Source organism: Patiria miniata, unplaced genomic scaffold (assembly GCF_015706575.1).
Source record: "Patiria miniata isolate m_02_andy unplaced genomic scaffold, ASM1570657v1 HiC_scaffold_5, whole genome shotgun sequence".
NCBI lineage: Eukaryota > Metazoa > Echinodermata > Asteroidea > Valvatida > Asterinidae > Patiria > Patiria miniata.
In genome coordinates, this window is record NW_024037072.1 from 2537636 (window position 1) to 2564596 (window position 26961).

General features: G+C 40.4%; 1 protein-coding gene across 1 annotated transcript; it reads left to right on the plus strand.

The window, feature by feature from the left end:
- Positions 1-61: 61 nt before the first annotated feature.
- LOC119741495 lies at positions 62-26293 on the plus strand. The gene is made up of 29 exons (XM_038217269.1): positions 62-433; positions 616-735; positions 1759-2124; positions 2318-2434; positions 3984-4106; positions 4794-5141; positions 5990-6106; positions 6720-6833; positions 7422-7760; positions 8372-8479; positions 9058-9474; positions 9694-9804; positions 10259-10369; positions 11374-11739; positions 13990-14100; positions 15025-15138; positions 15725-15950; positions 16300-16421; positions 16776-16862; positions 17386-17745; positions 17937-18062; positions 18172-18288; positions 19080-19200; positions 19486-19557; positions 20375-20443; positions 20928-20999; positions 21222-21293; positions 22468-22545; positions 23304-26293. Exons 1-29 carry the CDS (start codon positions 139-141, stop codon positions 24475-24477), a joined length of 5973 nt encoding a protein of 1990 aa, XP_038073197.1. The 5' UTR covers positions 62-138; the 3' UTR covers positions 24478-26293.
- Positions 26294-26961: the final 668 nt, after the last annotated feature.

A 26961-nucleotide genomic window follows, 5' to 3' on the forward strand; every position in this document is an offset into this window, starting at 1 on the left:
ACCCGTTTTATCATCCAATTAAAGTGACAAAAATTGTATCATGTCCATGTTTCAGATGAAGGGGAATGCAAAGACGTATATGTGGGCCACAGTAACCCTGTCAGAGTTTCTGAAGAAGTGGGGCCGTATTCAGAATTGATGAGTGGACAAGTCAGCAATAACACTAGCTGCTGGGCCGTGCCGACGCTGTGCTGCAGCCTCCTCAAGACCACGTTGCCATCTTCTATTGACCAGTTCTTCACGCGTTTCGGCTTTAAGACAATACTCGGGAATCCCACACCAACTTATCACGATGGCTTTGTAGTTCCCAGAAGCGTCTACGTTCGCACCCCGTGTATTTTCATCATCACCGCAGCCCTGTTCAATGAGAACGCAGACGCAAACTTTACGTTCGACCTTCAGAAAATTGATCAAAATTACATGAATTTCGACGGTGAGAATAGACTTTTTCCTGACTTACAACGGAAATTCAAGCAAGTTTGTTTATTCTGAACCCAATTGTCTTTCCTTGAAAACGTCAAACTGAATGACCATAAAATGAAATTAATAATAATTATAATGAAAGTTAATACAATCTAATCTAAGTCACAGTTTGTCCTTTTTGAATTGTTACAGTTACATGTGAATATGACGAGTTTGAGTGCGACGATGGGCCATTAATCACATGCTATGATTCTACCATCGTATGTGATGGGCATCTGGACTGTACATCACCGTCTGATGAACATGATTGTAGTGAGTATTATTGCGGGGGCACGAATTTGTAAGTTTTTTTCGCAGTGCAAATTTTTTGTGAGGTATTTCAATAAAGTGGGCCATGTTTTTGGTATGGTATACTAGGCCTATTATGCCATGGACACTTAAAAAAGTGAAATTGCAAATTTGCATGGTCAGTTCAGATCGTTCCGATTTTTAATTAGCCTGGACACAAACAAGAACTCTGAAAACAACGATGGGTAAGGGCGTCCCTTTTTATGTCTATGGTTCTCACATAATGTTTCTCTCAGAAGTAGGCGGTAGGGAAAAAATCTGGAAACAAATGACAGTGATCATGTCATTACATTCACGGTTGACTGAGCAGTGACCAATTTTTTTGAAAGAGTCTATTTAGAGAATTGTGTCTCTTTTCAATTGTGGTTTTTGTGGTGTCATTTGTCACAGAGTTGCCAATCAAGGCAGGTGGGGAAAAAACTTCACCATGACAACGACAATACACAAATAAATGGCAACAAGACAAGGCTGGCCTGTTAAAACTGGTCCCGGAGCTCACGGAAATGAAATTCTATTTAATTCGGGCGATTCACAATGCAAAGCGCCACCAAGAGTAAATGTTTGGAGAGTCAATTTTCAAGTTTACGGTCGAAAACACGGTCAATTTGAGCGAGTGTCAGTATAGACTACTGGAGATAATTTGTTATAGATTAGGACTTAGCGTTCTGGTGCCTTAGGCCTACAAAATAGGCCTATATCATATTGGTTAGAATAAAAGAAAAGGGAAAATCATACGAATCAAACGTTTACGAAACTACTGACTGGAAAAACTAACAATTTCAAATGTCCGTGCTGCGACTGTGTCGACCATCTCCCACAAAGCACCTGGGAAATTGAACTCTTCGTGGTAAACTCTTGGTGGCGCACTGCATTGTGGATCGCACAAAATAGACTCTATTCATGCATCTGGTCACAAGTCGCAGTCAGTCAGTAAGACTTGTTACTTTTAGTGCTAAGGACTACATTAATTACTCGTGTGCATGGCAGATTACTGCGACGACGATTACCCGATCATTCTTTCGGCGAGCAACTCGTCTCACGACATCAAGTATCCAGGCGGTCTGCTGAGAGGAGATCCAACCAGCCTACAATTCACAAGTGCCAACTGTTCCTGGACAGTGCAAGCCAGTAGCGACCAAGTTATCCGGATTCACTTCCTGGTTCCAACGACACACGTGTTCATTGATGAGTTTCAGTTGAATTTCATTGTGGGTTCGCAGACAGCTGCGAACTTTAGAGAAATACAGCAACCTAGCACGGTGATTCGCAGCTCGGAGGTCCGAATCACATTTTCGAAGTCCAACTTCCAAAGCAACTCTCTCTTTCTTCTCCGGCTTGAGCCCGAAGTTGAAGGTAAATATATCAACGCCTAACATATTTCATTATCAGTTTGTTTAAAAGCTTAGCGCAGGCTAAAAGCAAGCAAGAGCAACTTTCGTGCTATAAAGTTTATAAAATAAAACATTGTCTGACTGTCAGTACCATGAAACACTCTGTCATTAATTTCTGTATTTTAATAGGTAACATTTTTCAATTATTTACTTAGTGTCGTGTGAGGATGGGACGGAATTCAGCTGTGAACCCGATAATGTCTGTATTCCGATCAGCAAGAGATGCGATGGATTCCCAGATTGTGAAAGCAAAGCAGATGAAATAGGATGTGGTAAAAACAATTAATCACTTAAACACCTACTCTAAATCGGCTTGCTATACACGCATCGCCAAGCCGATGCATTTTGGGTATAATCTTTGAACATCACTGGAACACCTATGAATATCTCAACTATCGTTCTGACTCTTTTATTGGGACGGAGCGTGCTTTTTTTCAAATCTTGGGGGGGGGGGTGCTGATTAAGCGACCTAGAACTATATTATTTAGCGGACCCGAGTTCTTCATCATGATGAACGATTGTTCAAGAATTGTTTTCTGTTTGGGTGGAGCCACAATTTTCAAAATTGATAAGTAGGGACCAAAAAGATGGAAAACAACAATTTACCTGTAGCAGGCAATTTATAGTCATAGTTAATTTATACTCAATTATTTTTGTTTTCTCAAACTGCAGTCCACGTGACAAACAAAATGAAAAATTCAATCATGATTTTGGGTGTTTTTTTATATACCACTTCGACTGCTTCGCCGAATTCAAACAAACGTTGACAAGGGTTTGGACTAAAGTCGTGTATCTTTGAAATTGGTTTGCCATCACCCTCAATATTGTGAAACGTAGCCCCGCCACTCAAAGGGAGACGTGCAAAACCACTTTCGTCCATACAGCTAGTACAGGAGAGTTAAATTCCTTTGAGATAAACTTCTGTGGATTATGGATGTGAACAATTCCAATCCCTGCACAATAATTTGCTTGGTAAAGCTCAGGCAGATTCAGTCACGTTTCATTCACTGCTCTCCACAGTGCTGTTTTAATGTCGTGACAGCTATATTAGTCAAGTGGCTTAAACCCAATTTTTGACAAGATCGTGACCGACTGGTCCAAAGCACCAAACTTGGCATTTGATTCTTATTGCCCTGGAGAAGATATTTAGAAGGGGTAACACCTGAAACTCTCTTTGGGAAGGGTGCCTAATTTGCGTATATCGTTAAAACATGCCGTGCAATATATTTATTCCCATATTTTTGTATATTTTTTATTTTGTTTTATTTTTTGAAAATTATATTTTGAGGACTCTACTTACATATCGTCACCAAAAGCATATCAGAGACTGAGTGATTATGAGGACGTAAAAAAAAGATCAAAATGGCTGCCATTATACCCTAAAGTCGGTATTGATAAACTTCAAATTCACAAATTTACCTACTGGCACAATAACCTAATTAAAACTTTATGGACAATCATGTTAACAACAATTACATTGTGATATTTAGCACGGAAAACAAAAAACGGGGGGGGGGCGGGCGGACGAGGTGTCCGTAAATTGCAACAAAAGTAGGTGAAGGGTTGCAGAACGTGGGACTTGAACAAGTTCAAGAGAATTCCTAAAATTATTGGTAAGAAAACTTTTTGACGTAGCCACAATTATTGCACAGATGTGTAAGTGCCCTTTCAAGAATTTTCGCCTCCCCCTCCCCAATAACAATGACCTTGCAACGCCACCTTTTTACCATATTACTCTGAACATTGACTTCCCACTGGAACGGTTAATGAAACACGGTAAAAACGCCGTCTTATATTTCTTCATTTGTTGAATATGTCAAGTGGGATGTTCTACAAACGAGTTTCGATGTTCGGCGGCTGGAGAGTTATCGTCATGCGAGAGCCAAAGCTATCTTTGTGACGGCAGGCCGAATTGCCCAAATCTGTATGACGAGCTCAACTGTGGTACGTATTCATCCAGAGATATTTATTCTGCACTGATTGGTTGGTGACGAACTCGTGATACATATAAATTGGTCGCTGCTCTTGATTCTGCTCTTGATTCTGCTGGGTGTTCCAGTGGTGGCGCCCAATTTCATGTTGACCGTGTTTAGTATGAAATTACAGGACTAACTAAATTCCACTGGACGCGGGGGGGGGGGTGTCATTTTTTTGTATGGGGCGTGCAACCCCCCCCCCCCCCCCCGCCCCCATCGCCCCATCCCACCACCGTCGTCAAAACCAAGTTTGGGAATGCCATGACATTCTTGTCTATGGGCTAAAGCGTCCCAGAACTTACAAAATGTTTTGAAGGGGGTGCAGCTGCGCGCAGGGGCGTAAATTCCAGGGGCATGGGGTTTATATATCCCCCACACTTTCCCGTGATGAGAGAAAAATGCTGAACCAGAGGTACTTGTCGAACATCCCAACGAACAAAATGTATTCAATAGCACTGAAAAGTGGAGAAACACCCACCTCCCCCCCCCCCACCCTCCACTCATTCGCCGGCACAGATTTTACGCTTCTGGCCCTGGCACATAATGGCCCCACGGTCTCGATTGGGTTACATAATGGCCCCACGGTCTCGACTGGGTTAACATTTTTTAATTATGCTTAAATGACTTTGCCTTCCTGTTGGTTTCCTTGTGATAGCTATATGTGGTCCACCTGTCGATCTATCTGGCGGTGGTGTCTACCAGCTGACGTCACCGCGCACCCCAAAATCCATACAAAAAGCATGTGTGTGGTTTGTCCATGCTTCTTCTGGCAATCTCATCAACGTCCGCGTCACCAATTTTACACTCTCTGACACGGCAACCATCTTCGTAGGATCCGGCCACGACCCAAGTAATCTGAGCTCGACAATCGTAAACAAGACAAAAAGAGGGACCATTCGCAGAGGCTTTACAGTGCAATCGGATAGGGCCTGGATTTCATCCACGGTCCCTTTTTCATCAGTGAATGTATTCACCTTTGAATTGACACAGTTAAATGAAGTAGGTGAGTAATCTAACCCAATCTGAAGCCCAATTTTATTCCCTACAGAAATACCATTCCGAGTGCACGCTTTCACTGTAACCGAGGCCCCAGGTGGCGAAAGCATTAGAATATATGCTATAAATTTGCAACTGAACTTGCTTTTGTCATTAAAGCTAGGCCTCATTGGGCGTATAATTATAGTGTTCTCGGAATGATATAGGTCTATGCTAAGGAGTACCGAAATGCAGAATGATATAGGTCTATGCTATTGAGTACCGAAGTGTGACGTCATTTAGAAAAAGAAAGTGTAGTGCAAACGAATGGAGCTCGCGCGAGTGCTGGTTCACGGGCTGAATCACGAGCTTATGTCTTTTACACACATTTTGTGCGCGGGACACGCGTTACTTCGGTACTCCATACATGTAGTCAGAGAAATGTAACTTGTAAACCATATACAGGTGCTGCATAATGGTACTCATATTTCTCATGTACTTGAGAATTGTTGTGTTTACTGCTGTTTGTTTTCGTGATTTTTACATCAAAATCCAAAAAAAATCCAAAAAATCCAAGACATAGGTGTAACAAAACAATTGTTGACTGGTGTGGTGTGGGATATGACGTTTTGAACACCCTCGGGGTGCATAGCACCCTCGGCTTTGCCTCGTGTGCTATGCACCCCTTGGTTGTTCAAAACGTCATATTCCACATCCCACCAGTCAAATGTCACCCTTTCAGCAGGCCAAAGGGGCAAAGCTGTAACAATGGTATGGGTTATCTACTCTCAGAATGCAACATTTTGTGGTATGTCAATGATGCCCACATCAAATCCAATAATATTGTCCTCACCATGACTTGTGTTTAATTTGCAGTGCAATGCAACACCACAACCGAATTTGCTTGTTCGTCTGGAGTTCAGTGCGTAGCTGCCGACCTACATTGTGATTCTGTACGCGACTGCGACGATTATTCTGACGAGTTGGGATGCTGTAAGTAAATTCCTGGGCGAAAAGGACAAAGATTACTACTGGGGAAAAAAAGATTATTTGGTAGATTTTGCTCAAGATGGTAAAAGTAACTTGGTTCAACTCCAAGACTGATGTTTTGTGAATGTAAGTAGCCTTTACAATAATTCATTTCCCCAAACATTATGCTTCGTTCCAAGATCAGTATGTAATGTACCAAACGGACGTGAATTTCCGTTTCAATTCCGACCTTCGTCATATCTGATTTTCCGAATATATTATATTAACTTTTGGGTGTCATTTTATCCCCATTAAAACCATAAACAACCCTGGAGCTTACGGTCGCAATTTTAGCCGTATCGTGTATGAAACCCCCAAGCCGTTTATGCAGATCCGTGCACGTCGTCACCAACTTTCTCAGTTAGACAAAGCACACTACTCGATTACCCCTCACGTCCAGTTGGAAGCGCACATCTCTGTGTTTTGAAAGACGTCTCCCATTTTCGGTCCATAAAATAGGTGCCTTACACCATAAGGGCTTCAGTATTACCTTGCCGTTGCCTCCATATTAGCCATCAAGTAGACTGCTGAATCGATTTTTTTTAGTATGAACCTCATGTAATTTCCATGCCTACAGTTACGTGTGATGAAGACCAGGTTTCATGTGGTCACCAGGACATGTGTGTGGGAATACAGCAGATATGTGACGTTTTCCCCGATTGCGCCGGCCACGAAGATGAATGGGATTGCTGTAAGTTGAAAATGAAAAAATCAAAATACATGTACATGTGTTAACATCTGAAAGCTGCATCTTCGGTGAGATTAATTTGAACAAAGTTCTCGTCAGGACGTATCTGAGTACATGAGTTTAAATGGTTATGGATATTTGAAAAGGTGGCAGAACAACTAAAACATATTATGTGAGGTGTTATTCGAAGAAAATTCAATACCTCAGTGATATGTCTTTATCCAAAGTTGACATCTTTTTGTTTTACAACGAGTGCAGCAGGTGTTCCATTTTGATACATTGAGGTTTCCAGGAGGATTTCTAGAAGTTGAGATTTTTTTCAGACAGAATAGGAGGAGAACTTTGGTAAAAACGCACGCATATCTAACCAGTTTAGCATGACTGGCGCATGGCACAATTATTCTCATTGACCGATTCAAGGGCCAGTCATGTTCTTTAGCAACTACAGCTGTCGCAACATTACGCTGTCGAGTTGGTTCCTGCGCACTCTTTTTAGGATTATGCAACTCAATCCAATATTTTAATGGAGTCTTCTCTCCATAACTTAACTCTGAAGAGTGATATGTATGTTTTGTTTTTGGGTTGTAACAGATTCCACGTGTGGTCAGCGTCTAGTCAATGTCAATACCTCCGCCTTTCTCACTGCAATTTCCAGAAAAGGTCGTGAGTTCATCTGCGCGTGGCAAATTACCAGTGACCTCAACACGTACCTCACTGTGGAGGTTCTTATGATGGAAATCGAATCTCAGAGCTACATAACCTTAGGTAATGGGCACAAAGTGTACTCCCAGACCTCACTGATCGCTAACGAAACAGACAGACAAGTTGCTGGAACCCTATATCTCTTGGACGGAAATGAAATGTGGATGGTGGCGTCTACATTATACAAATTGGACATGGAAGTTAAGCTTTCTGCTGGGGAAGTTAAAGGTGAGTGGTTTTTCTGACTGATATACAGCTTCATTAAACAATCATGCAGTGATTGAAAGAACTGTGGTACTCTATACACGTGATTTTGAAATATTTGGGATAGTTATTCCCAATTTTGAAATCACGCGATCAACCAACAAGAATAATGTGCTTTCATTAAATTGCTACTTATTTTTTGTTAAGCTCGGCACGTATATTAGGTTGCCCGCAAAAGGCAAGGTTTTTTTTTGCCTCGCGAGGCGAAACAAAATCAAGCAGGCGAGATATTTGCCTGACGGCCTCGCGAGACAGAAAACTATATTAAAAAAAGTCCATAACTTAAAAAGTACCAGAGTGATTTGAATGATTCTTGTACTAAAAGAAAGCTTATGAATGGGTCTTTTATATCCTAGATTTTGAAAGTGCTACATGTAGAACATCACTAAAACAATGGTCCCAACATTTGGGCTTCGATTTTTTACTCGCCCTGTACAATTCAAAATTACATTCACAGAAGGTAGTAGCAGCGATACCCTGTGACACTTTCACGATTAACATATACGTTATTGTCAGTTTTTAATTTGAACCACCCCGTAAACGACCCTTAAATCGATTTGATTTCTTTTCGCAAGGTTCTTGTGATGACCAGAGCTATCAGACTGGTTCCAAGTGCGTGTCAGGCACTTTACGATGTGACGGTAGAGCAGATGTGCCCGACTACTCAGATGAGGTGGATTGCGGTAAATTATAATACCCCTATTTTGCTTATAATAATATAAATCTTTTGATTTTCATGCATTTTATTTATTCGTTTTAAATAATAACGCCACTCAAAATCCAGAGGAATGTTAAAGTTTCAGCTAAGCATATTTTACACCTTTCGGGAAAACAATGAAAAACCAGGCACAACATGTATGATCACGAAACACCATAATATATAATATTCTTTAGTATTTCTTTATATTTCAACTATAAGGCAATTGACTTATCGTTGGAAATCTCCTACATTTCTTGAATTCTTCTCATTGACAGCTAGCCAGAAGGACTAATTTCACGAGGTGAATGTTCAGTAGGTTTAGTCCAGATATGTTTTGTGATAAACATTCGCTAGGCTACTTCAGGAATCAAGTTTGATCCTTGACAATCCAAAAAAAATAAAATGTGAGAACGGGACGAATTTCCGTGGAAAATGGACTTCACTCGGTTACAGACAAATGGTTGTGCTCTTTTAACCCATGACCGTTTTTTTTTTCAAGTGGTAAACGCTTCGAGTGGTCAGTAATTCGATTTGCAATTTCTTGTTATCGTCCCAATTCAGGTTTTTGCGGAGAGACTAATCTGAATCTTACCACAAGTGACGAAGTGGTAACAGTCGAAGTTGCCTACGGGAATAAAGCGGGACAGCAAATTGTAACAGTCTACGTACACCATAACCAAGATATCCCCCTGGTTATTGCTAACACTACATCCAACCTCAGCGAGTGCGTGTGGAAGGTTTCCTCGTCAATTCGGACTCGAATAGAGATCAATGTTGCCCATTTTCAAGGAACCAATCTACGCATCGGTAACGGCCACGATCCAAGTGCGGGCGTACCCATTTTGTCCGAAGGGACTTTGTCGTTGCCTAAGACAAGGTTTTCCTCGGGTTCAGCCTTGTGGGTAGCAACTGATTGGCAGACTTATGAATGGGCATCTTACAAGTTGCAGTTTACACTTCAAAGTTATACAAGTATCGGTAAGGAAACACAAAGCATAGGCGTTGCCAGCGGAAGGGGGAGGGGGTATTTAACCCCTCCCCCCCCCACAAAAAGAAGAGAAACATTGGTATATACTGCCCTTTTCCAATAAAAAGCCTTTTTTCACAAGCGCTTTACAAACCCCGATTAGTCACATTTTCGAGAGAACAAAGTGCTATATGGAAATAAACATGACTTTGTTTCCAAATTTCCTTCAGAGTGTGAAGACGATCAGTTCGTATGTCATTCAGGAACTAAGTGTCTGGACCAGTCTTCGGTCTGCAACGAGATTCACGAGTGTTCACTTTATACAGATGAACTCAACTGCAGTAAGTAATAAACGTTTAATATAAAAAAAATCATAAAAGCACAGGTGAGTCACATGCTAATAATGATAACAAAGAAGATTCAAAGGACACCTACGACAAAGCTTTTACACTGCAATTACACTTTTACAAGGGCTTTTTGCTAGAAACGAGGCTCTTAAATCGGATTTAAGATTGTAGTTTAAGAGTTAACGTGTGAAATTGTACTGTTACCCCTATTGGGACCAATGGGAGATCAGTTCTGATAAAATGGCTGAAAGACCCACCCAGTATAAAGAAGAAATTAGTAAATATATCAATACTAAAACCTGAATGTATTCGACGAAAAAAAAGGCAGACTACGTAATGCTATTTTTGTAATGGATGGTCTGAAATCAAATGCCAGGAGTTATTTACAATGATTTAAGGTTGATATCAAAGTTAATGATCAATCTTATTTATAATTTTCCTCCATTAGCAAGCTGTCCGGAAGATGAATTCGCTTGCTCAAAAGGAGAATGCATACCTGTCGATAAAGTGTGCAATCAGAACTCTGACTGTCAGAAGCTGAATGATGAATTCATGTGCAGTAAGTTAACATGTCAACTGTAGTGTTTTCCTGATGTATCTTTTTTGCAGCTTGTGTGCACATAGTCACTATCAGCGTATTTGACCATGATGTCTCAAAATGGCACAACATTGATTCCGTTTGTGAACAGTGGAGGGCACTTTGTGACTTCTTTCGAAAGCCCCATTGGGAGGGCCAGCAACATATAAATGCACAGACCGCCATATGCATTGGAAACTCAATGAACAAGGGGCGGATCCAGGATTTTTTGCGGGGGGGGGGGGCAGGCCCGTCAGGTACAGATAACAACCCCTGCAGAATTCCATCTTTGTTATTATTACTATAACTAGCGGGATGCCGCGGCACCCACTATAGCTGGATGGAGTCGTAACGTTTTTATCGTTTGAAGGTTTATAAAGGTTTTAAGTGCAAAGAATATTCAAACTTAAGATTTGAAAACATCTTGCGTGAACGAAAGCCTAGATATTCTGTGGTAAACGATTTGTAACAGACAATGGGCGCTGTAATGTCATGCCGACAGACAACTATTGGGAAACATTTGCATCTGATAAGTCCCAAAGTATTCATTATCCCCTCAAGCATATCAGCTACAGAGAGCCTACTTTTGCAATTATCACCTGCTATACGTGACACACAAGCATCGGACATCAGACAGACAAACAGACAGACAGCGAGGGAACTTTCACTATAAGATTGTTTCTATTTTTTGATTGGGGGTTGTCAGAGCGCCCCCCCCCCCCGATCCGAGCCCGTGAGTATTTCCTAATCTGCGCAGCGCCCGACTAAAATCAAAACTATGGGCAAATTTACCTCTCAGTACAGAGAATTCACACACAGTTGAAGAGTTCAAGTCATTCAAGTGAAGTTATTTTGCGATTAAAGAAAAATACTAAAGTCCTGAATCTGCACCCTCATCACTCCCTTCATTCATCTTCGAAATTCAGCAGTTCTGAATTTATCCAGCGATCGATCATCGAAATGTTTAATTCATGTTTGAATCACAGGCTATTGTGGAGAGCCAAATATTGTATTGGAGGCTTCAGTTAGTCGCTTTTTCACAACGAAGGACAGAGATGGCTATTACGACTGTTTGTGGACTGTGACTGCGCAGCCCTTCACGCGGATTATGGTCACGGTGCTTACACGCACGGATTCCGATACCACTTTCTGCGACGGCAACTATGGCGAGTTCGTCAGAGACAGTAGCCAGAGTCAGTGTACGGTACTGGCCGAGTTGTTAAGATTCTCGATTTCAGCATTCCTCAGATATATAACCTCAAGTGGCCCCTCACTGTGGATAAAAAATGGCGGTCGTTCATTCTACGCTGGCTACACTCTTACATTTACACTGACGCAGTTTGTGGATATTGGTAAGTGCAAGCTTAATGTTGCCTTTAATTCGCTTTTGTAGCACGCAGTGTTTGTACGTCCGGGATGTCCCAAGGCAATCCACAATCAAAGGTTTATGAATAGGCCATAAAGTTAATGACCACGATTGCGATTTGTATCATAAACTAGGTGCAGCAAGTTTTCCAATGATACCCTCGATGCATGTTTTTGGTCAAGCATCCATTATTGCGTAATTGGTGCGTAGAAACCTTCTTTGAATTGTTTTGGGTAAAACATTGGGAACATAACCAGACGACAAGGGATATTAAGAACGCATGAAGAAACCAGAATTTCCATCATGACCTTGTGCCGAATAGTGCGAGTTGCATTTCGATCATCAAGGGAATCGTTCATGTATCTTCAGTAGTATGTGGGGGGCAAATCATGCCTCAAGGAGGAGGAGGGAGGAGGAGGGAGTTTGTGGGAAGGAGGAGGAGGGAGAGAGAGTTTGTGAGGAAGCGTAGTGAGTTGACTATCTGTGAGAAGGAAAATTCAGATTGAATAGTTTTAGTTTCAAGATCATCGTCATATTCATTCAATTTAGATTCCGCTTCAGCATGTAAACGTTTTGTTTCTCTCCGTCCAAACCTGTTGTCACACTGGTGACAAGCATGGGGTTTCACCACAGGAAAAACATTCGTGTTGAATCTTTAAAGGTCAATCTCTGACCTCTGGTATTTGTACTCATTTATTCATTTCGTTGCTCATTTTACTCATTTTACTCATTTCGCTGCTCATTCACTCGTGGCCAATGTTACTTGTCTATGACGTCATAAAGGATAAATGACGTCAGCGCCACCGTGTTTATTCAATCTTTTTTGCTTTCATTTTATCTATAAAGAGAATTTGATCAGCAACTTAATCCTAACAGATCGACAACTTGATCCGCAAAGTCCTCCTCCTCACAAATTCCCTCTTCCTCTTCTACACAGATCCTCAACTCACTCCTCCTCACAAACGCCCTCTTCCTCCTCCTCAACGAGGCATGATTTGCCTCTCACATACTACTATCTTCCAACATTATTGGTTGGTGGGCACAATTAAGACGATGCCCATGCTTGCATACTCACTGCTGTCACTCGAGAATCGCCTTCGGGACCTTTTAAGGATTCTGTAATCGTACTAAATCTTGCTGAATGGTATTTAATGAACAAATATTTTTCAGCAGTTTACACTCCAGCCTGTAGGATTTGCAGGCCTGTTTTTGGCAGGAGGTGGACAATTTCCCGGATCAACCTGCAATGGCGACATTAATATTTATGGTTAATTGTTTATCATTGTATCTATCGTCACCAGCAGCGGAATTGCAGAGTAGTTACATAAGTAAAGAAATTAAAATTAAACAAAGCTTTAAAAAATAACCACCTTGAAAGGGCATATAGGAAGGAATAGAAGGGTAGGGACAGGAAAACATAAATGTTATTAAGGTACATGTACACTAATGCAAAATGACATGGGTGATATATGCACCATTGCTTTGTGTTGAAAGGGCAGACGTGAAATATGATACAAGTAAGGTGTTGAATCCTGAATGATTATGTTTTGTTCATGTTTTCATTAAGTTAAATGTCCCTTTCAACCCACTTGTCTGGAGGTGCTCTTTTAGTTTTACTCTAAACTGTCCAAGGAAGGTTTTTGCACACCATTTCTAAACTATGGAACTCAGTGACGCATGACCAGAGGAATGCATCCAAAATACCAACGGAAAGCTAACTGCCCCTTGTTTATGATACAACCATAATTGCGGTCATATGTAGATTATATTGTCCTTTTTTCTGTGGGTTACCTTTTTGGGGACACCCTTTATATCATATTTGTGTATGCTTTAAACCACCAGATACATTAAAGTAGACGCAATGGGAGAACAATAAGGGATGCGACGCCGCATTGTTCTTATGTGCTTTCTTGTATAAAATGTAATAATTTTGCTGAAATATCACTGACCTTATTGTGATCCGTGCACAAGGTTAAAAAAAATATGTTTGTGTGTAACACTCCATAGCTGCTAATGTACCTGAGTGATTTGAGTGATTCTTTAACCAAAAGAAAGCTTATCAATTAGGCTTTCATAAGCCTTGATCTTGAACGCGCTATGAAGATTTTTGTAAAAAAGAATAGGGGGCACCGTTTGGGTTTCTTTTGTTGCTTACCCTGTATACCTATGTAAATGATACCATAGCCAATTATATGGTTACGAATTACATGAAACTGTGTGTATTTTGATTTGACAGTGTGCCAAAGTGACGAGTATAAATGTCCTTCTGGGAGAACTTGTATCGACCAATCCGCTGTCTGCGATGGCTGGCCAGACTGCCCTGAGTACGAGGACGAAATGGGGTGTGGTAAGTAAAACACTTAGACTAATTTTGAGGGACCCGATTTTTGAAATTGCTTTTAAGGAATGTTATACTCGGAGACCGTTCTCCAAACAAGACACCTTGGTAAAAGGGGCAACATTAATACCCCCTCCTTAAGGAATCATAACCATGATTCCTGATGGTGATGTCCTTCAAATTTTGGTAGTCGTAAAAGGGGCCGTATACATGTACAACCAATAGCGTTTCTGAGGTCCAATGTGACTGGGCATGTAAGGGACTCGTTTTCTTGAGGTGGTTCTTGAGAGCTTCGGCCAACATATAGCTTTCTTATCGTCTTGTAAGGGATCGTCTTGGAATATATTTATTTATACAATACTAGAAGTGTTTCAACGAAAACAGTTTACGTTTGTTCTAATAGACCTTCAATGTTAACAAAAAACAGCCTTGTTCATCGGGTTGCTGACTTCTGTTATACATGTAGTGACCCGATTAAACCGTATTCAACTTTATGTAAAAATAAAAGCAGTTGCTTAACGCTTATAACCTTTGCTAGATATCTATCACTGCTTGTTTTGTTCTAAACTTGTTTGGTCTTGTGTTTTGTCCCAATTCGTCACATATAATTGTCTGTCCATAGGATAAGGAACAAAAACTATGCTTTATCCTGTACCTAATATTGTTCAAGTACATTAATTTCTTGTTTTAAAAACAAACAAATACATTTATAAAATAAATGAAATAAATTTATGTAATATGTAAAAAAAAAACAATGTCGAATAAATGTCTTGATGTCTAAAAGGGGGTGGAGAACAGTTACACTTCCCCGCCCGCCCCCTCTCTTTGGTTGAAGACTGCCCACAATTTTCAAGTAACGTTTGAATATCAAAGTTATTCGAAAACTGAAGAGTATGCTCCTTAATTAATAAGATCATGGCTGTTTTTTTGTAGAAGAATGTTCTGGGGAGTATTTAACGTGTGCAGGGGAGAATGCGTGCGTGGCTAGGTCGGATATTTGTGATGGAGCCGCACATTGCCAGGATAAATCGGATGAGTTCAATTGCGGTAAATCTTCTTTTTTTTCTGTAATAAATATTCAAAAAGTCGACAGAGTAAAAGCATCATATTTGAGTATTGACTTCCATTTTTATCCACGAATTCAACTCCTTGATTCAAGGTTTGTAGGTATACGTATCCACCTTTTGAACAATCAACGCCCCTTTTCGTAGAAGAGTTGGGCCGGAGACCTGAAGATCATGGAAATTATACTCTTTAAGGGTGGGCCCTTATATAGTGAAAAACCACAGTAAAAGAGTGAAGCTTAAGAGCGATATTTTTATGGAAGCCGTATACAGAAAAAGTTAAAACAATTCTTTATTAGAGTTACTTGTGGTTTGTATCTCTCTTGAATTCCTCACTGTTTTCGAGACTGAAGAACAATTATGTATAACTTTTCTTGAAACCTTATTTTCATTGATAAAAACGCCGAGAACTGAGAAAAAACAATCCCTGTCTTTACTTCATACACAACACCGCAGTGTTTTCAAGGAATTTTGAAAGAAAATACTTACAATGTTATGCAGGGAAAAAAACGAGAGTGAAGCGTTGTCTGTCCGACGTATAGCGATGAGCATCGTCTCTTTAAATACAGGTCCTTGCGGTGACAGCCTTATCAACATGACGCTAGGCTTCGCCAATCTGACCTCGCCCGGGTGGCCAGGGAACTACCTACCATACCTGAAATGCTACTGGGTTGCGCTGGCTCCTGAGGAACACAGAATCCTGGTCATATTCCTTGAGTTCGAAACCTCGAGTGGATATGATTATCTCAGGTGGTCGAATAAAATCACGTTTTCTCAGGGCTTTACTATAACCGGGTAAGAGGTGGAGAAACCTGTCTTTGTATAATAGATGAACAGTGAAATTAAAATAAACCCTTTTAAAATTCATAACATCGTATACCCTCACACTTTTGCAGGCATGTATTGCGTATTATTGAGATGTTTACAAGAAATCGCAACTATAAACAATACACGGAGCCGCGCATACTTAGTACATGTATATTATTTGCTTTAAGACATACTACAATAAAATATGCATTGCTGTGAACGTATACTGCTAAGTTAAATATGATGTTGTTACTTTTCGAATTTTTAATAGAACTATGATTTCGCAGCCGGTGCATGTACACATCTACTTACATTAATTAAACACAATTATAAACAGGTCGAATGCCCCTAGCAGAATAGCGTCGCGTGGCAAGGAATTATCTCTGCATTTCTTTTCCAACTACGTCGATGAGAGGAAAGGATTTTCACTCCAAATCGAACAAAGACCCAATGATCAAAGTAAGCCATTAAACAAAATATTGCCGTTGCAAAATAAAATGTGTCTTTTTTCTTAAACGATTATATATAAGTGCCAATCGGCGCAGCTTCTGGCCCATGTGATAGTCATCTTTAGGTTCGTAGCTCCCGTCGATCAGTACTGAGCCTATACAAACGGGTGTTTGATGGTCAATGACGTGATTTGAAAATGTAATTTCAAAGACAATTAGTTTTGAGATTGAAGTATTTAAACTAACAAACTTTTGATGATTATACTATTGTAAAGATTTCCGAGATACACGCTCTGTGGAAAAACCACAGACATTGCAAAACAACATACAAGATTATGTTGGTGTTTTTTTTTTTTGTCTTCAGTTTCATGCGGAGAGGGTGAGATACAGTGCGATTACCAGGAGTTTGTATGTGTACCACAAAACACTGAAGCCCTGCGATGCCCTAAGAGTGAGTTGTTTTTTTATCGTTTCCAAACATTTAATGGTAATAGCGGAGTTGCATTTCAACCCACATGTCCATGCTTCGTTTCAATGGTAAAAGTGTTGAATTGTCACCCGTGCCCTTTTAATCAAAATTTTGGACAACTTTCTTGAAGGCGTTTAAGATGCTGCATTGGAGAACTGCAGCATTTGAGCACTGCAGCATTCGAGCACTACAGCATTTGAGCACATCATTCGAGCACTGAAGCATTCAAGCACTGCAGCATTTGAGCACTGCAGCATTTGAGCACTGTAGCGTTCGAGCACTGCAGCATTCGAGCACTGCAGCATTCAAGCCTACAGCATTCTGGGGCAAATTTCATGGAGCTGGTAAGCGCAAAAACATTGCTTAGCAAGAAAAGTCGGCCTTGGCAGAAAAAGGATTACCAACCGAATTTCCAGGTGATGTATGTTGGGGACATAATGGTTTCCGACTTTGTTAACTATTGGAAGATAATAATTAAAGACTAAATGTATTCTTGCACCTTTAGATTACTGCGGTGAGGAAATCATCCAAGTGAATTCGATACCAGAGGAGTTTTCTTCGATTAATTACCCAAGCGCTAGTTACCTACCTAATCTCTACTGCACGTGGACAATTATTGCAGTGCAGAGTCACCGTATTATGGTTGAAATCGTGGACTTCGACACCGAGCCCAAATATGATATTGTCACATTCGAAGGCCACACTTTTTATGCAATCTCGCCCTCAACGTTTACTATGCATGGCAATACGAAAGTTCGCTCCATCGTCTTCAACTCCTCGTCGATTCTTCTTAGTTTCTCTACGGATCCTAACTTGGAAAAGAGGGGATTTCTTTTCTCACTTCAAGGCAACTTTTCGTCGAATGGTAGGTAAACGGACGCTGTCGCCAGGGTACTGCTCTATGTAAACATTACTCGGAACGCAGGGCGCTTTTTAATCAAGCATGCTTTGGAGGTTTGATTTGAAGAGTAAAGTTTAGTTGACTTCGCCAATAGCATGGACAATTTTGACTTATAGGTTCGCCTAATTACTATGTTTCTATCTCGTTTTGTGTAGAGTTTGTTTCGTGTAATATGCATAACGATAGTCTTTTTGACTGTGAAGACGGGTCGTGCGTTAGTCCACAAGCAAGATGCAACGGATTTACGGATTGCCTCCACGGAAACGATGAAGAGCGTTGCGGTAAGTAAAAAATAGTTAAAAATTTAACAAAGATGTTTTCATCGAAATGGTTGATCTAAGACAGCAGTGCACCCTTTCCAGTGTTAATTTTCCCCTTTTCCTGTGGCAGACAATATCCACTGCCCGGATTTTTACGCGTGCAATGCCTCCAGCAAGTGTATCTACTGGGAGGAAGTATGTGACGGCACCACCGACTGTGATTTCGGAGACGACGAGACGGAATGTGGTAAGTCTACAATGTTCAGGGTCAGAGGTCAGATTTCAACCGGAATCAATATTATTGTTTGATCGTATACTATTCAGGGTCAACATGACACTTTTGAAGGTCAAAAACACAATCCTCTTGATCATTAACTTGTTCAGTTTCACCCAAAAACAAGTTGTTAAAGTGTTCCATAAGAGGTTGTTTTGACCTCGGAAACCCGGGTCAAATTTGTCCAGGAATTTTTAGGACTCTATTCTTCAAATCGGAGAAGCTTCAAAGAGTGGAAACCTTCGGAGTATAGGCACTAATGTGCATAATACTTTCGTGAGTCGTGTGGTCTCTTCCCAATAACTTAGATACTGGTGAAACTAACTCACAGATCATTCCATAGGCGCGTGTGTAATTACCAGTTGTAGCCAATTATTCGGACATGGCCAACTATAAACGTTGCGCGGCGTGAAATGTTGCGCAACGTACGCAGTATGCAGGGTGAGTGGGGAAAAAAGCGGAACCGAAACCCCAGAAAATATATTTCACATTGAAAAAATTGATCAATTTCAGCATTTTGTTCATCTTAGAGTAGTTTATGAAATTGGCTTTGCAGCCATGATTAATATTTGTTGCTAAAGATTTTTTTTTAAAATATGACACTTTGGGACGGGGGTCGGTTCCGCGTTTTTTACTCACTACACCCTGTATTGTGTCTCAAAATAGAGTTACGCCATAACGTTTCGTGAAATCGGCTGACGCTGCCGTACTTGACAGTTGTGTGCCGTCAGCTTGACTTAAGAAATTACGTGAATTTCTCATAGATACCAAGAGGTGCCCCGATGGTTGTAAGTGCAACTATGTCAACAATAAACTCCAAACTCGGTGTAAGCAAGGTTGGACTCGTGATAGCATCAGCAACACAGCGAAAGTGACAGAAGCGCTGTAAGATACACGTTTTGATTAAGTTTTCAATTCTGTGTGTTTATACTTTCAAAGATTTTCACTAAAAAGGGGGTGTGTTTTATTTTCTCTGAATTATTTATAACTATTTTGGGGGATATATGACCAAACACATGATCATGATCACATTTTATTTCAACAATTGTCGCCCAGCAGTAGATTGGATGTCCTGTAATTGACTATAGAATTTAGTTTTGACATTTTGCACTACAACTCAAGGGAGAGAAAAGTCCTTAGTTCTGTGTTCTGTTGTCATTTATTTCACAGTGAACTTATAAATGGTAACATCATTGCACTCGAGTCAGGCAGTTTCAAGGGACTTCCACGTCTGCAAGCGCTGTGAGTAGTGATAATGTCAACTTGTTCATTGCAAGAAGTGTCCTTTTTCATTATGCATTTTCCCTTTACTTCCATTTACCTCCATGATATCAGAAAACAAAATTAAAATGCTTTTCCCTGAAGGACTTAAGCCATTTTATATACTTAAGTTAACTTAAGTATATAAAATATTTTTAATACACACGGATAAACGCACGCTCTATGATACCGGCAACAATTAGATAACCATTTCCATCAAACCTCAAACCCCACGAAACAAAAATAATAATTCAGGCGATTCCAATCTACACTGTACAAGATTTCCGCATTTTTTACAGCTGCAATTATGTAAATGTACACTAAATGAAATAGGCGTTGTATTTTACGGACAAAGCCTTAAAGGACACTCACAGTGGACTATGGGATTGGGCGTGTCTGTCACGTACTATACTCATTACTGCCCTGTCTGTGCAGATTGTTCCCCTGCCTCCGGAGGTACATTGGGATATAAATATCTCAAAAGTCATGAATTTGTGCATGGTCGGATGATTTTATGAACTTTGGTCAGTCGTGGATATTCGAGACAGATAAACATTGATATCAAAACACAAGAGTCCAAACACTACAAAGTGAAAAGACATGGAGCAAGGCAAATGTAACGGGTAAAGAAATGGAAAAATTATTAAAAAAATTTAATTGAACCTATTAAAGTGGACAGAGAGAAAAATCTAAAACAGTCATGCTTGTCGGCTCAAAATTTCCGAGGGACACTGAGGGCTACCTAAAGACTCCGTCGGTTGCCTCCTCCCTCTTTAACACAACACGTTCTTCATTGCAGGTCCCTCGCAAACAACAACATCAAGACGATTGAATATCGAGCATTTGATGGGTTAAACATCACATTCCTGTGAGTAGTGAACTTAGAGTGCCGAAGCTTTTTAAAGCATTATCACCTATTTATAGCAAAACATATCGTTGTCCTGTAGTGATGTAGCGTTAAAACACAGTGCTGTATATACCTTTAGTATAGGCGGGCACGGACGTCCATCCGAGAGTGTTTTACATTGGCTTAGGCCTGTCTAGCTCCCAGACGTATTTACTTAGACCCGATGGTCCTCGAGTATGGGTTGCTGAATGGTAATAACGTGATGCAGTACCTATATGTCCGCCTGTCCTGCTGTACAAAAATCAGTGAGGGCCTGAACCCCCCCCCCCCCCCGCAAAAATTCCTGGATCCGCCCCTGATTCTTGATCCCCAGACAGGATACGGCTTTTATTACAAAACTTACAAAGAAACCTGCTTCTGACACCGCTGCAGTGAATTTGTTTGATCAACATTTAAATTATCACCATACAACGCGTCAATTAAGTTTGGTATTGTAAATTAACAGGGATTTATCGGACAACAACATAACATCAATTCAGCGAAACACCTTCGAGGGAATCAGACTACTGGAAACATTGTAAGTGACTCTTATCTTAACATTAATGTTATCTGTTTCACCGAGCGTAAGAGACGGTTACCTTGCTCTAAGTGAAGTGGACGTTTGATGTATCGCGTCAACCCTCAATTAATTAGTGTGAGTCGTCTTATCGTAGGCTGTTTCTGTGTCAGTTGTCCTGCACATTCACCGAATCAGAGCAATTGAGGATGAAGTAACCTTTCCTGTTTTTTCCCCCAACAGGATTATGGTGAATGTTCCCATCAGTTATATTTCTGTGGGAGCTTTCTCGGGACTATCCAATCTCAACACTATGTAAGTGAATCATTTTCCTGTCTTCGTCACAACGATATTACGTTTGACTCTAATGTTCCTTTCGAAACGCATAGTTTGCTTTTTAAGCTAACCTAGATCGCTATAATCGATTCTTAGTGAACTTTGGGACACGCAAAACAACCTGTTAATGATCTGTTAGTATAGTCACGGGCGTCGAAAGGGGAGCGGGTAATGGGGTAAACCCTGCCACCCCCCCCCCCAAAAAAAAAGAAAGAAAGAAGAAGAAGCAACAAGCATGCCAAAGGGAAAAAGGAAACAGAGAATTAAAAAGAAACTGGTAATTTAATACATACATTGTATTAACAACGTGAGCATTTGGGGTCAAGGGGGTGTTCGGCAACTGTCCCCACCCCTCCCCCTCCCTGCTTGTAGTGAGTGCTTACCCCACCAGATTTTAGTCTAGTACTACAGTATGCAAGACCTTTATACACTTACTAGATATTATCCCAGCATTGCACCAATTAGATTTTTTTTTAAATCATTTCTGGAACCTAATCATGTGACACAATATTTGTTTTTAATTCCCTCCTGCTGCTTAAAACGTCACAGATGGTCACGATGTCCTTCCTCTCCCCCTGGCATACTCTTAACAGCCAATTGGTCACTTGACCAATATTGACCCAAGTAATAACATGGCTCAGAATGCACGTTTACATTGGGGGGCTTTTACTCAATTCACGTACTTGGCAACTTATACTCAGTCAATTTTGACGTTTTAGATATGGTACAGTGCATTATTGTTTTTGTCAGGGGAAATTGACTTTTTTGTATTTATAATTTTAAAACTGCAATTGTAGTGATTTGTTTTATTCAATGAAATTGTATTGACCCGAACGCAAAGGTTAACGGGTCCAGAGACATCCCAGAACGTGTTTTCTATATAAATTAGAGCCTAGTGTGGAGTAGTTCAGAAGAAAGTTCAAGCGGGAGGTATCGGGCGTGGGCTCATATTTGTATACTTTTCCTAGAGGGGGTTTAGAGCATCTTGCCCCTTCCTCCTTGCGTAGATCCGCCACTGACGAGATCTGACGTGATTAGACCGATAATAACGAAATTCTAGCATTGCTTAACTTATCTCAAAAGCCGGTAAAAACTCAAACCACTGAAGCAAGACCACTAGAGCAAGAAACTCACTTTTGGTGTCCAATTTCAGTGCGATAATCACCAAACATAACGAAGTTATCGAGGTTGAAGTGGGAGCAGTTGATGGCTTACAGTCTCTGCAAACTCTGTGAGTAAAACAGTCCTACATTTCACCAGCGTGGAGGAGGACAGATTGTATAATTTGTCCTGTGGATGTGCATGTACATTATACGGACGTGATCATACATGATCATTTTTTTGTCAAAGATATAATTATGTTCATTATTCTAGAACTTGAATGTAATTTTGACCACACATCGTAACCTCCTAAGCCACTGTTTCAAAAACATTTTTGGTAAGCCTTGCATAATAAGAGCGTTTATAGAAAGTTGAGATGTTTACGAAAAATTTGATCAGTATTCAAATACACTAAACCAAAAAAGAAAGTCCCCCGATACGTTTTTAATTGTCTAACTCGAAAACTACTGCGCACATCTTGCTCAAATTACGACTATTCAGTACAAAAATTCCTTAGCAGTCCAGCTGTACTCTTTGTTTGGCCCAAAACAGTGACAGTATGTTCAAAATTATGCAATTGATGACAAATGCTACCGAAAAAATTGCACGTTTGTATACGTGCAAGGTGAGTGTTAACCACAACTTGCACGTGTACAAAAGTGCAACTGTTTATCGTAGCCTTTGCCATAAATTGCATATTTACGTACACATTATCACTGTTTTGAGCCAAATAAAGAGTATGGCTAGACTGCTAAGGAATTTCTGAACGGATGTGTCGTTATTTGAGCGAGAGATGCCCAGTAGTTGTGAGTTAGACAAAAAAGTATTGGAAGGGGGAACTTTCTTTTTTGGTTGAGTGTATTTGGTTGACATGTTTTTGCTTGGCAGTTACGTTGACGACTACCGATTGTGCTGTGATTTTGCCGTGTTACCAAATTTCTTGGTCGAGGGAAACTGCCGTACTACCGAGTTGCAACCACCACTGAACCTATGCGGAAGTCTTTTGCAGAACAACGTGTTGCGCGTGGCATTGTGGATATTGGGGTTGAGCGCCCTCTTAGGTAATGTAGTGGTCATTATTTGGAGGATAAAAGGCGCAGGTGGTAGAGGAGGTAAGAAGACGCATTCATTTATGGTGTTGAATCTGGCAATTTCGGATTTCATGATGGGTGTGTATATGCTAATGATAGCAGCTGCTGATCTTTATTATGGCGAGACGTACTTCCGTAATGCTAGCGTGTGGCGATCCACTGTGGTGTGTAAGATAGCAGGAGTGATATCGGTCTTGTCCAGTGAGGCGTCAGTGTTTTTCGTGACACTCATCAGCATCGATTGCTTCCTGTGCATTGTGTTTCCATTCAGTCGTGGTATCCACCTCCGAGAAAGATCGACGAAAATTGTGGTCGGTTTGCTTTGGTTTGTGGCTGTTTGCTTGAGCGTTGTTCCTACCGTCTCGGTCTCACCAGATTCCAATTTTTATGGGCTCTCTGATGTCTGTATAGGACTGCCTTTCACTACCAAAGCGACCGGGTCAGAAAGCATCGAAGAGGATTTAGACACCAATAATCCCCTAGGAAGCCAGCAACTTACTTTAAATCTTGGTACTGACAAGAAACCAGCCTGGATCCTGTCTGTGGTTCTGTTTCTCGGTGTCAATCTGGTTTGCTTCTTGCTCGTCTTCTGTTGCTACGTCGCCATTTTTGTCAGTGTCAAAAGGTCGAGTAAGCTGGTGAGAAAGAGCGCCCACCGAAACCGCGAAATCAAAATGGCCGTCAAGATGGCGCTGATCGTAGGTACGGATTTCGCTTGCTGGATGCCGGTGATCATCATGGGGATTCTCTCTCAGACTAACACGATTGACATAGGAGCTGATATGTATGGGTGGATTGTTGTATTTATCCTGCCAATCAACTCCTCACTTAATCCGTACCTGTACACGATTTACACGGCTTGCACACCGCAAACTACTAGCAATAGTAATTCGCAGGACAAACCTGAACCAAAACCCCAAAAGACACGCTCAGTTGAAACATTGGAAGTTCAACTATCTGAACTCAAGTAAAAAAAAATGCACAGCTACTATGAAACAATTGAAGAAAACATTTTCATAAACAAAAAATAGAAAACTTAATTCGAAGCAATTATCGTTTTCGCACATGTCCACATCACAGAGCAGTGGTATCAAATTATTGAATTTAATTTTGCATGAACAAATTTAAGAAAAACTTGTAGTAACAAAAGAGTATCTGAAAAGAACGTTGGTTTCTACAAAAGAACATGCACCATATATTAACGTACTTCGCGAATAACGATTTTTTTTGGACTTTTTTTCATCGTGTTAGACTGAGAAAACTTTGCAAAGTGTTTATAGAATTGTAATGATTCTTGTATTTCCTCATATTTTAAGCTTTCTCTTTTCATTTGTATATGAAGCATCTTTAACGACCACTTTTAGCGATCAGTTTATGTGTTTTTTCTTAAACATAAGTCTATTTATTAAAGAATAAACAGGGAGTTACTTAAAGATTCTCTTGGAGGACAGGAGGAAAACCAACATTTCAAACACATCAAGTCAGATTTTTAGCAAGTGGAAAGTCAAACTGGGCTTTGCGGTCAAAATTTAGAAATATGTGACGGTTGGGAATAATGAAGGATTATAAGTTTAAAAAATACATTGTTTTTGCAAATACTAAATTAAACATTGTTGCACATTGATGTACTTTTTTTAATCTACACCTTTCTCATGTCTCAACCATATTCATACAGTAGCTTATTATAATGTCAGACAATCGTCTATCTGTTGTGACAGTGTTCCAGTGTCGTACGCTATTTAACCTTATAGATCTCTGTCAGTTTCGGTAAAAACAAATAACAATTATAACTGTAAAGTTGTCAAAACAGTTTTGAACGGGTTAAGAGTTCAGTTTAAAATCAAAGCATTCATTTTTGTTTCTTTATAGAAGCCTGCATGAGATGCCTTTTGAGTAATGTTGAATAAGTGAAATATTAATTACCGCATGTTTGAGCTATTTAGCTGGGTCAATAACAATAGCTGTCATGGACATTACAAAGCAACCTGGCAAATAGCTTTGATATCACTCGGTTCTTATACAGCGTCAATTTATGATGAGCGTCAACATTTGCCATTGGCGCGATGCAGCTTGGTATAGCAGAAACAAATTAGACGGCGAAATTCCTCGACCATCCTAAAGCCCGGTTCATGTTTTATGCGAATGCGAAGTGAATTTGACGTCATGAAACATTCGCTGCGAAATTCGCCGGAGTTGAAATACGTCACAGATTCGCTTTCGCGCCGAGTATGAACCGGGCTTTAATAAGCTGCCGCTGTAGTTTTTCTCCTTCTTGCTCTTACTTTTAGGCCTTCAATTGTTATTATTTATTCGACCAATAGAATCACAAACACAGAGATTGGCCAGGGTCAGCAAAAGTAAACATATTGTGTTCCGCGGACCTGCTGCCTCACATCAAAGTGCTTTAAAATACTCGAAATATGAACAATGATTCGAATTTTTGTGCAGATTGAAAATGAAATGAAGTGTGCCTGCCTAACTTGGAGCGAAAAGAAGACGAGAAAAGAACAGAAAGCAGCAGTCGGGAGGAGGAAATTCGCACAGTGGCGAGAGAGTTAAATTCTTCAACGCCATTTTTAAAAGATAAATGTTGTTTTTGATGACTAGACACTGGGTGGCAGGTACAGGCTTCTCCTTCACGTGCAATGCTTTTATCTGGTATCTGTAAATTTTAACTAATGTATTTTGTATTCAGTGTACTTCCCTTTCTATAAGCTTTGCGAGCATTGTAATTTCTTCATCTGGAGATTAATAAAGTTCTCTTATGTCTTATGTCTTATGAGAGTAGCTATGCTATGTAATGGGAAATCAGTTCCGCTTTGAAGGAATTCTTAGAGCGGCCCACAGGCGACTGTGTTTTCACCGTCCGACTGATATCATTCCAGACGTGGCCCGTGAAATCGAATTGTGCACAATTCGATTTCACGGGCCACGTCTGGAATCATACTCCATCAACACAATTGTGTTGATGGAGTATGATGTGTGAGTGAAAGGAACATAAAGTTTCTTAGATGATCTTGTGCTATGGCCATCGATGTTGTGAACAGCTAGAAAAAAGGATAAAAATATCTGGGGAAGAAGTTTGTTAACATACCGGTACATGAATATTCCCGTTTGAAGTTTGTTAATGTCTGTGAGATTTAGTGTAGTCAGTTGGGCAAAAAGAGGTGCACTATGTTCCCTGGGAGAAGAGAGGGTGCAGATTCTAAGGCTTGTTTTTGGATGTTAATAAGAGAATACAGTTGACTATTACTAGAGCGCGCCCAGACAATGTTGGAGTAGTTGAGATAAGGAAGAATGAGAGTATTGTACATAGAGAGTAAGGTAGAGGGGGAAGAAACGATCAAGGTTTGGAGAGAACACCAGTGTGCCTAGAAGTGATTTTAGTAATAGAAGAGATATGGTCATTCCACGTCAATTTATCATTGACTAGAACTCCAAGAACTTTAAGTAGC

What these genes read in the sequence shown, in the direction of transcription:
- LOC119741495 (XM_038217269.1), top strand. Translation starts at nt 139, where the DNA reads ATGAGTGGACAAGTCAGCAATAACACTAGCTGCTGGGCCGTGCCGACG. An exon ending in GACACAGTTAAATGAAGTAG is followed by an intron (nt 5,142 to 5,989) that starts GTGAGTAATCTA and finishes TTTAATTTGCAG; the next exon opens with TGCAATGCAACACCACAACC. An exon ending in GAATGATGAATTCATGTGCA is followed by an intron (nt 10,370 to 11,373) that starts GTAAGTTAACAT and finishes TTTGAATCACAG; the next exon opens with GCTATTGTGGAGAGCCAAAT.